Source organism: Tyto alba, unplaced genomic scaffold, assembly GCF_018691265.1.
Source record: "Tyto alba isolate M040663 unplaced genomic scaffold, T.alba_DEE_v4.0 Super-Scaffold_6, whole genome shotgun sequence".
Lineage (NCBI taxonomy): Eukaryota > Metazoa > Chordata > Aves > Strigiformes > Tytonidae > Tyto > Tyto alba.
This window is the reverse complement of record NW_024881327.1, coordinates 49,242,443-49,253,199: the sequence shown is the minus strand read 5'-3', so window position 1 is coordinate 49,253,199 and position 10,757 is coordinate 49,242,443. Positions and strand designations below refer to the sequence as shown.

The 10,757-nt window shown below is 39.2% G+C and overlaps 1 protein-coding gene across 1 annotated transcript in view; it reads left to right on the top strand.

The window, feature by feature from the left end:
- The first annotated feature begins 81 nt into the window (after nt 1-81).
- Nucleotides 82-10,757, top strand: part of POLR1A (RNA polymerase I subunit A) — a 34,721-nt gene continuing 24,045 nt past the window's right edge. The window contains exons 1-11 of the mRNA XM_032987395.2: nt 82-265; nt 1,401-1,605; nt 3,373-3,522; nt 3,613-3,720; nt 4,674-4,759; nt 4,869-4,978; nt 6,994-7,080; nt 7,751-7,853; nt 8,330-8,489; nt 9,664-9,837; nt 10,047-10,169. Of these exons, the coding sequence (XP_032843286.2) occupies nt 189-265; nt 1,401-1,605; nt 3,373-3,522; nt 3,613-3,720; nt 4,674-4,759; nt 4,869-4,978; nt 6,994-7,080; nt 7,751-7,853; nt 8,330-8,489; nt 9,664-9,837; nt 10,047-10,169 (1,383 nt within the window). The 5' untranslated portion in view covers nt 82-188. The remainder of the gene's footprint in view (nt 266-1,400; nt 1,606-3,372; nt 3,523-3,612; nt 3,721-4,673; nt 4,760-4,868; nt 4,979-6,993; nt 7,081-7,750; nt 7,854-8,329; nt 8,490-9,663; nt 9,838-10,046; nt 10,170-10,757) is intronic.

Here is a 10,757-nt window from a genome sequence, read left to right as displayed (position 1 = left end):
CCCTCCGGGAAGGAGGGCGGTCCCACTCCCTCGGCGGGGAGGGGGGAGAGGCCGCCCCTTCGCGTCAGTGGTACCGCCCGGCCCCGCCTGCCCCTCGCCGCCGGGACCGCGTGGTTGCCGCCCGTGGTGCGGAGTCTTCGGCTGCGCAGGGGGGCGAAGCGTGGGCGGGGAGGACTGGCTCGCTCACCATGGGGCCGCCGAAAGTGGTGCCGTGGCGGCGGCTGGTTGGAGTCTCCTTCGGGATGTACACGGCCGAGGAGATCAGGTGAGGGTCCGCGGAAGGCTTCCCCCGCCTTGTGGGCGCTGCTAGGGACTACAACTCCCGGCGTGCCGTGCGCCGGAAGGCCGGCAGGCTTCGGCGGGCTTCGGGCGCGCGGCCTGCTGGGACGTGTAGTCCGGGTGCGCTGTGGCCCTCACCACCCACTGGGATGGCGACAACTGGGTGTTCCACACACACACACACACACACCCCCGGTTTTTCAGGGTTGGGGAGCTGCTGAGGCTCTCAAATCCATAACGTGGTCTGGGGGCGCTGGAGGTCTTGGAGGAGTGGGGAAGGGCAGTGGGGCGGGAGAGTGGATTCCTTGTACGGGGCTGAGGGGGGCTAGTGGAAAAGGTCTGTGAGGAGGGCGGCCCCGATCCTCTCAGGAGAGCCCTTCCGTGGCAGTGGAGTCGGGGGGAGTATGGCCATTTTCATGCCCTGCCAGAGGCAGAGGCTGCGGGGTGCAGCATAAACTTAAATTTGCGAGGGCAAAGGCTGTGCCTTTCTCGGGGAGCCTCCCCTAGGGGGTGTGTTGGCTCCCACCCCGGGAAAGCCTGTGCTGGTAAGGGTGGGCTTGTTCCTTGGGGGGCACACTGCTGGAAACCTGGCCTGGGGTCTGAACCTGAGTGTCGGGTATGGAACAGACCTTGTAGGTGTCAGCATGGGGAAAATATTCAGATATTTTAGCAGCAATGTAAGCATTGCAGGGCTGAGATCTTTGTTGCAGAGGGTTTTTTGCAGCTTTTTCCAGCAGGTCGTCTCTCTTGCGATTCCAGTGAAGTGTCAGTGTTTCTTTAGCATTGGTGTAATGTCAGCACTGTGTATAGTCAAGGACAAAGACTCTTGTTGTCCGGGTGTTTTTGTTGTTTTTATACCTCCCCCTCTGCTTGAGAGGACACATGCAAAATTACCTCACTTATTAATATAATGGCTGAAAATGTACTCTGTACTCTTGTATTCTGACAACGATGTTAATGATACAGAAATGCCTGTTGTGTGCACAAAGTACTCTCAAAAATATGTTTTCATCAATTAAAAAAATCATATATATACTAATTAATGTCAATGCTAATTGTACAATTCAAGTGCATATCATGTGGCTGGCTGCTGACACTGATTTTTGTTCTTTTAACTTCAGGAAACTGAGTGTAAAACCCATAACAAATCCTCAGTATTTGGATAATGTGGGGAATCCAGCCATTAATGGACTATATGACTTGGCTTTGGGACCTCCAGACTCCAGAGAAGTGTGTGCAACTTGCATGCAGAACTTCAGCAACTGCCCTGGTCATTTTGGCCATATAGAACTGCCTCTGACTGTTTATAACCCTCTGTTTTTTGATGTATGTATACTTAATCATTGTTTTTCTGGTAAAATAGGTGATGGTGCTCAAGCTGTCATGCAGTTTGTAGTCCTTAAAAATAGTAAAAGTGCTGAGATTGGTTTTCTCTTGAAGTTTAAGTGTAATAACAGCAAATATAGTAGTATAAATTTATTGTGTCATGGTAGTTCAATACAAATAGACTCCTTAGACTTTTACAAAATACACACTTTGTTGTAACTATTATTTTACTCAGTATTGATGAACAAGAGTGGAGGAATGTTGATCGCTAAACTATGTTTTGCTATAGGGTCTAATGCCTTAATTAAATGGATGGCACAGTAAAAATTATTAGTTGTTTCCTTTAAGTGAATACTACAAACTTAAATGAACAGCTACCTACTTTTATCCTAGGATCCCCAAGTGCTTCTTGGGCGTTCATGGCTTGTTTCTGCTCTGAATAGCTGTGTCATACATTCTGCCCAGTAGGTCCTCTAATTCCAGAGTATTTTACTTTAGAAACCTGGATCAATGTGGATAGAAGCCAACAACATATCCAGGAGTATGCTGTGTGGCATAGTGTGTGCCAAGTAAATGGAAGAATATAGCATTGTAAATTTAGTGGCAGCAGAGACTTGAAAAATGCTAAGCTATGTAGAAATCCATCAGTCTTTAATTAAAAAAGAAAAAGGATATCAAGAAGATTTTTTTGAATCTGGAAATCAGGCACATGGGCTTCTCATAGCTTTACAACTGTTGTATTTATGTGATCTGTGGGATGCCTAACGTAGAGCAGAGATTTGACTTGGTGTGCGTCTTTTGGAACAGGTGTTAAACTTGTTTCAAAAGCTACTGGTGACAGTCAAACTACACATTTCTCCTAAGTGTTCTGTGAGTGTGTTTTTTCAAAGTGTTATCTTTTAAATATAAAAGGATTCCTGACTGTTAGGGTAGGATTTATCTTATTTTAGTTTTCTGAAAATTAGATGCGTAATCTAAAAGTACCTTTTATCTTTCGGGAGTCTGAGGAGTGGGGCTATTTGCAGAGGAAGATTCATCTAGCCTGTAACAGGAACCTGAGCTGGGATGAATTTCTCTCCTGAAGTGCTGATCTCCCCATTTACAGTAGCTGGCTTCTGCATAGGCTATTAACTGTGACTAAAAACCTCACTTGCAGATGACTGAAGTTAGATGAGGTTCATCCCACTTCCAGTCTTGTCCCAGCTTTGAAGTAAAATACTTACATTTGACCAAGAAATAAAATCACACAGCAGCAATTCCTAGCCTTCAGGCTACTGGTGCTCTGTGCAGCTACAGTGAGTTGTGTGCAGAGCTATGCTGAATAATAAAAACCACCGATATTTTCCCAAAGGTTGAGGAGAATGTGGTTGCATGAAGAATCTTGAGGGCCACTGATTGTACTTGTGACCAGAATGTTCATAATGTGGAGTTTTGGGTACCACATTGTCCTTTATGGGACAATCTGTTAGAAGCTGTAATCACAGTGCTATGTAAGAGCAGCCTTGGTCCCAGAGTCTATACAGATATGACAGGCTTTTCCTGTGTCTGTTATGTAGACAGCCTACAGATAGTTTGTGAACAGATCATGCTTTGCGTATGAGTTTGTGTGGTTGAAAGAAATTTTTTTTTTCAGTCCAATTCTTTATTATTAAATTTAACAATTAGTCTAATTTCTCAATTATAGTAGCACTTCAAACAAATCTATCTTCTTGCTTATTGTGCAAGCTAGTAAATATACCAGGATAACTTTTTCCCTTTTCTTTCCAGAAATTATACCTTCTAATTCGAGGTTCTTGTTTAAATTGTCACATGCTGACATGTACTCGAGCTGTGGTTCACTTACTGTTAAGTCAGCTGAAGGTTCTGGAGAAAGGGTTGCTTCATGCTGTCCATGATCTTGAAGTCATTCTGAACAGGGCAAGTACTGTGTATTTCTCCATTCCTTTTTGAGTTGATAGTTCTGTAACTACAAAGCTATCCCAATTTCTCTTATTCTGTTTCTTTTAGTTTTTAGAGCAATGTGCAGATGCAACAGGTTCAGAAATTGAAGAAGAGTTAAATCGTCATGTTCAGGAAATGTTACAAAGCTATCAAATAAGAGATCAGTGTTCAAATGTAAGTACAATTGGTGCTGCTTCTGAGATCTCAGGTTTTTCCCTCTTAAAATAGTAATGTGCAGAGGAAAGTCTGTCTTTGACTGTGTAGATTCCAGATTTTGTCCTGGAGTTCTGAACTGTGTTATATTTAGAGGGCTTTTAGGGTGAAATGTCTGAAGTTAAGTTTAAAAACATTTTAGTCCCTGTTAGTATAACTATTGGATTTCTGGAAAATACATTTTGTGTAGGGAAATGTTTTGATAGTGTAAATATCATATGAAAATAATCTGATACTGCTGTCAGTACATTACCTACAGATGTTGATACTTCTCTGGATGATGCTCCAGCTGTTCTGAGCCACAGAACATTTTTTGAGAACTCATGCATCTAGCAAATTTTGCAGAATTACTTACAGTGAAATTTAGAGTTACATGATTGAATTCTCATTTCCATTTAAATGAAGTTTAATGTATATTATTAGTTAAAGGAAAATATTAGTGAAGAATGTATTTCGAAGTCTAACATCTTAGAGCAGATTTGTTTATAAGCCAGGTTTAATTCCTTAATCACTTGTTTTAAAACTAACCTTAAGCACTTTGTAAATCATACATTTATGAGCAGTCAAAAGTGATTTTTATCGATCTTCTACCTTCTTAAACCATTGTTAGAGAAAAACTGTAAAATTCAGTACTGACTGGAAAAATACAGACTATGGAATAAATTTAGAAAGGAGGGTGGTGAGCATTGACGGGGGTGTACGTTTCCAGCAAATATGGGAAGAGAGACAGTAGAGATCAAGGCATGCATTAAATCAGTACAAGTATGTGTGTACATTGATACTAATAATGTTTGTGTTGATAGTTAACATTAATTATGTAGTGTTTAATGAATTCTTCATATCAAATGTTTTAATTTATTTTTGTTATTTTCATTATTGTTAAGTCTTTTTTTTTTTTTTTTTTTTTTAACCAGGTCAAAAATGTATGTGAGTGTAGAAATACATTGATAGCGCAGTTCTGGAAAGCACATATGGGTTCAAAGAAATGCCCAAACTGCAAGTAAGTTTAACTACATAAGGGTATAAATAGCAGCTGTGAAGTTAAATATTGTGAGCATTGATACTAACTTTTATCTGCCTTTCCTTGTTTTCTTTTTTTTTCCTTTAAGATCTAGGAGATCACTAGTGCGAAAAGAGCATAACAGCAAGCTGACGGTAACCTATCCTTCTACAGTGTACCGTAAGTCAGGAGAGGAAGGAGTTCTGGATGATCCAGCAGGTAGAATATTTGTCTTCTGCTCAAATATGTTTGCACTTATTTTCCTGTATTTACAGTGCACAGATTCCTAGCAGTGACTATGCATTTGTGACTCATTTATAAAACATTTAAACAAAACAGTAAGCTCAGCAGTAGGGGAGTATCCAACTCCATTAAATTTCTCTAGTTGTGAGCCTTCTGTGCTTTTGCAGCTTTGAGTTTCTCTATGTCAAGAAAAGAAGTAAAAAAGCATAATCTATGTCATTTCTAATGTGGTTTTGGGACACTTATTTTTTGGCAGGTAGATTGTTTTCTGCTAGATTTTTAAAATAGAGATACTAGATAAAAAATTAAGTAGGAGGAAGATGACCAACCTTACTTCAGAAAGAAAATTAGGTAATCCTAATTCTTACGGAAGAATTTCCTCTTAAGGAGTAAAAGACAGAAAAGTAGGTGACACTTTCCAGACTTAATTAACTTAGTGTTTGAATCACTTTAAACTTACTTTTTTCCTCTTGTTGTATCCTTGTTCCTTTACTCAACCAGGTAGAATTGAAGCAGATTTGTGCATAAGTTATCTAACCCTTAGAAAAGATTTATATTCAGAGCTTATTCTGTTTGCTAGTCTGTGGTTTAAATACTAGATTAAATCTCTGGAGCTGTGGCTGAAGAATCACAATGTCAGCAACGGGTTTTAAAGCGGAAAGGTCAGATCTCTGCTTTAACATCCTGTCCATAACACATTTAACATCCTATCCATAACACATTCAACAAAGGCAGGAAAGTTTGCATATCCCTGTGTTACTACTTTTGAGTGACAATGATTTTATTACGTTAAACTGTAGGGTACTACTTTGGGCTTTTTATTTGAGCTTCTTTAGGACTGTCCAAAGTGTGAGGGCATGTTTTATTATGCTAGTGAAGAAAATAGTTGTTCTGGAAAGTCTGGTGAGTTGCCAGATTTAGAATACTTTGCATTACCACAGGAGACTTCAAAACTAGTCATATTCTCTCAGTCTCTGTTAACATTCACAGCTGAAGTACAGGTAAGAAATATCTTCCTCCTGGTGGTGTTCAAAGACCAAGGCTGTAACACCACTTGATGATGTTCACTACGGTGAGGTATTACATCATCTGAAATGGGATGGACTATACAGTTAGGTACATTCTGCGTAGCTTCTGTCACAGTTGCTTATTGTAGTGAATCCTGAAGAGAGTGTTTTTAACCTTGGCATCGATGCATTTGTGTTTAAGGGACAGGAAGGTTTTCTTTGTGAAGGAATGGGGAATTGGCGTTTCAGTGTGGAAAAATCTGTATTCCTGGACCTTAGTCAAAAGAAGAGTAGGAAACTTTATCTGAGGTCATGGGAGAATTGCTTTCTGTTGAGTCATGTACTCCGGCTTCCCTGGGACACAAGGGACTGGCCTGCAAGAGAAGTGGAAAATGAGACCTAAAATCTCTGCCTTTTTTAAAAAATATCTTTCTGCTTTTCAGTAGCAAACACACATGTTTTCCTTCCTCACTGAAATATAGCTAGCCTGGACTCTAACTTATGCTATAGATGGATTGCTGACTGTCGCTGTTGTCTCATCCAGTTGGGTGTTTCATGGGAACCTTGATCTCACTGGTAATACCTGAATCCTACTTTGGTGTTCCCCAGCTGCAGGCAGGCTCTTGATTTGTGTTTTGGCGAGTGGATGAGATCATTTAAAGAAGGGCTCCAGCTCACCATTAATCAAACAAAGCGCACACGATGTTAAAGTTGAGTTTTGTTTCAGTTACTTATGCTGATATCCATTAGTCACAGCAATGGCTTATTTTTTCCATACTGAGAAGGCTCTTTATTAACATTAGTTAATTTCATATCCCCAATGCAGATATTTTAATGTAGATGTCAGCCAGTATATTTTGTATGTATTTCCATTCCTTCTCTGAGCTGGAAGCATTTATCATTGTAAGCAAAAAAAAACCTTTCAAAGTAACCTCCTGTGATTACTTTTTTTTCCTTAATAAATCTTTTATTTTTAATTTTCAGCTATTGATGAAAGCCAGTTAGGGAAGAGAGGATACCTGACACCAATGACTGCCAAGGAATACATCCTGGCTCTGTGGAAGAACGAAGGTAATGGTTGTTAAGAGCAGCGTTACTCTTTCTGTATCATTTAGCAGACCAAAGTCTGCAAATGTTCCTGTATGAACTCCTTGTGAGATCTTTGCCTTTTGCCTTAAGGGCTCTTTGCTGCAGGATAAATTTTGGGACAGGAGGACTGGTAGCTAGTGAATGCAGAGAGCTGCATTTGATTAACAATTTGATGAGCTATTCTCCCTACAAATCATGATTGTTGTTTACAGAGAATTTGATGTTCATATGGTGCTGCACCTAATACTCCTCACAGTTAAATGGATTAAAGACCGAGAATGTACTTAGCTGTCTCTTCTTTTGAGTTCCCTGTGCTCTGAATCTGTCTGCAGTTGCCTGGAAAAACGAAAGCATTTACACATATTGGTCACAGCTAGTAGCTGGAAACTGTTCCTTCCTGGTATTTTGCTTTTTCCTTTTGCTATACTCACTATTTCTGTTCAGAGTTGTTTCTAAAAAATCAAGTATGTGACCAAAAAAAAACAATGGCAATTCTTTCCAAAGTATGCCTAAATGTTTTTATTTTAAACAATCTTGCTAGTATTTAACTGAGCAGATTCTTTTAACTTGATTGACCAAATGCATCTGGGGGTTTGGATTCCCAAGCAATGACAATGATAACGAGTTTGTCTTTTCTACTGTATCTTTTAAGGTTTCTTTTTGCGTTACCTGTTCTCTGGGATGGATCCCCATGACAGCTCAGGATTCAGTCCAGATATGTTTTTTTTAGATCTACTTGTGGTTCCACCTTCAAGGTAAAATTTCCCCCCAGAAAATTCTGTAGAAATCACGGGGTCTAGTTCATGCTTTTTGCAGCAGTCGGAGATGCAGACACCTATAGTACAGATATGGTACTGCTCTGGAAAAGTGTCAGCGGAGTGTTTAAAAAAAATGCATAGTAAAAATCACAGCAGGAACCGATGATAAGTTTTATTATAACTTCAAAGGAGTCTGTTAAAGGACTGAAATACTATTATGAAAAATATGTATTTTAATCTTAATATTTTAAAATATTACCACATATTGTAAGTGTATAGTACTGGTAAAATTTCTTGTTAAGGAATCATTCTTCTTTTATGACTGTCCCAGTATAATATATGAGTTTTTGAATGCTCACTGTTAGTTTATAGGGTTTTTTTCATGCATTGAAGACTTAGCTTAGAACATTTGAGGTTTATCATGCTACTTTTCAGTGGCTTTAGTCTTCTAAAGTAATATTGATCTGCTGTAGGTATCGTCCTGTAAATCGTGTTGGAGACCGACTGTTTACAAATGGTCAGACTGTGAACTTGCAAGCTGTCATGAAAGATGCCAAAATGATACGGAAACTGTTGGTTTTCATGGCAAAAGAACAATGTCCACCAATAAAAATTGCATCAGAAATCCAAACAGTAAGTGTTGATGGTTATCCTATTCTTTGCTTTTTTGGATGTGTGGGTTGAGTTCAGGTAGGCTCCTGTTTAAACTGTTCCAATAACAGTTATTGGGCTGCTGGAGTATGTGCCATTGGAGATGTTGTCCGTAGCCTTTTTTTTCCCTCATGCCTCTTTCTGCTCACCTGCCTGGTACAAAGGGAAAAACATTTTAAACAGACTCCTGTAGTCATGTTTTTTGTATTAGAGTACTGTATGCAAGACATAACAGAATGAAATATCTACAGCACAAACAGTTCACAATAAAACTCGTCCAGCATCTCATGAACTGAAAAATGACGGGGGGGGGGAAAAAGCCACTTTATCTTCTAAGCTTAGTAGAGTCAATTGTGGTGGTGGTTATTTTTGACCATTGATGTTTAAACAGAACCAAAAATTTCACAAATAACATTGATTAGTAACAATGCTTGTACGCTACTGACAAGTTCACATGTTCATATAACGGTAAATAATAATGCATGTCACTCTGCCTCTTTTCATATTTGTTCATGAATTGTGTTATTGAGGGTTCTTTGATACTGGATTTAGTTTAGCTGAACTCGATTTACATCTGAAGTGTAAAACGTTGAAAACCTTTTATTTACTCAGAATTTAGCCACTAGGTGGAGATACATTCTTAAATTGCTTGATGTGAATGAATGTTAATGCATTTCAGCTGAGAGTGGTGTGCCAAGCTTTAGACTGTGAAAACAAGGTGATGTAGGTGATAAAAGTTCTTGGATTTGCATTATTTTTATCTGAGAATAGGACTTTCTGGTAGCAAAGTAATTCCTAGAGTGGACTAACTAACCAGTAACATCTAATTTGGAAAGAGAACTGTCACTTACTGTGGGATGATTGATTAGTGATCATCTTTTAAAATCTCACTAGTGAATGTAGCTGCGATGTTTGGAGATCTCCCATCCAAATCAGTTACTAAGGCCTGACAGCAGACCTATCTGAGGTGCTTTGTTGTAATTTGAAAGTTAAGTTTATATCGGTAATGCTTTTTTAAAAATGTATTTATTTAGTGTCTTTAATGTGATGCAAAGTAGTGGTCAGTGCTTCATTTGCTATTTAATACTATAATCTCAGCCTAGTAAATGGAAGGTATTTTTTGTTAAGTTGAAGTTTCTAATTTCTATTTCTGTAGGAGACAGAAGAGAATAATGAACCTCTGGACCATTCTGTCCTGACAATGATTCCAGGACAGACCATTGCGGATAAGCTGTACAACGCTTGGATTCGTCTTCAGAGCCATGTCAACATTGTATTTGATAGTGACATGGACAAACTAATGACAGAAAAATACCCTGGTATTCGTCAGGTGGGTAGCAGGCAGAATCCTGGAGACTCTGGACTTTGTGTGTCACTGACAGTTAAAACAAGAAAAGTTGATGGAATAAGAAAAAAGCAAAATATTTGTGGTTAATATGTAGGCATTCTCATGATACTCATCACTGTAACATCTGGAGAATCTGTCTGATGTTGCATGCTTTCACGTTTTAATCATTAACTTACCTTCTGTTTTCGAAGCTATTAGAGAAAAAGGAAGGACTGTTCCGCAAGCACATGATGGGAAAGCGTGTGGATTTTGCTGCTCGATCAGTCATTTGCCCAGATATGTATATTGGTACCAATGAGATTGGCATTCCTATGGTAAGAGTAAATAAAGGAGTGGTTGGTTTTGGTGCAGCTGGGGAAATGAACTACACTGTAACATTTTCAGCTATGTAGCAAGCAGTTTAAAATTGAGAGATTTTTCTGACTCATCTGGACTCTTTCTTCCCGGGTATGTCAGAGCTGTATGTTACTACTGTGTGTTAATAAAGGAGGAGCACTGGGGAGTGGGGAAATTCTTACCATTATACTGAACACCACATCTTGGAAAGAGGATTAAAAAAAAAAGGAAAAAGCCGTACTTGCTCCCTGGGGTGCAAACTCTATAAGCAGATCCTGTTTCTCCTGTGGTTTTTGTACAGTGTAGTTTGTAACAGCTATGGCAGCTTTGAAGAAAAGGCCATAATAACATCACAAACTTCATTCATCCTTAATGATTTTTAACCACAGAGAGATGACAGCAAGCCTGAATTTGTGCATTTCATTACATCATCTTTTCTGCTTGCCTATCTGCAAATAGCAGACCTGGTGATAATGTGCTTTTTCTCTGTACTTGTTGGTTTGTTTGCAGAATTTAAAATCATGCTTTATTCTTTTTAATTGCTAAATGAGTTTTTACTTTTTGGA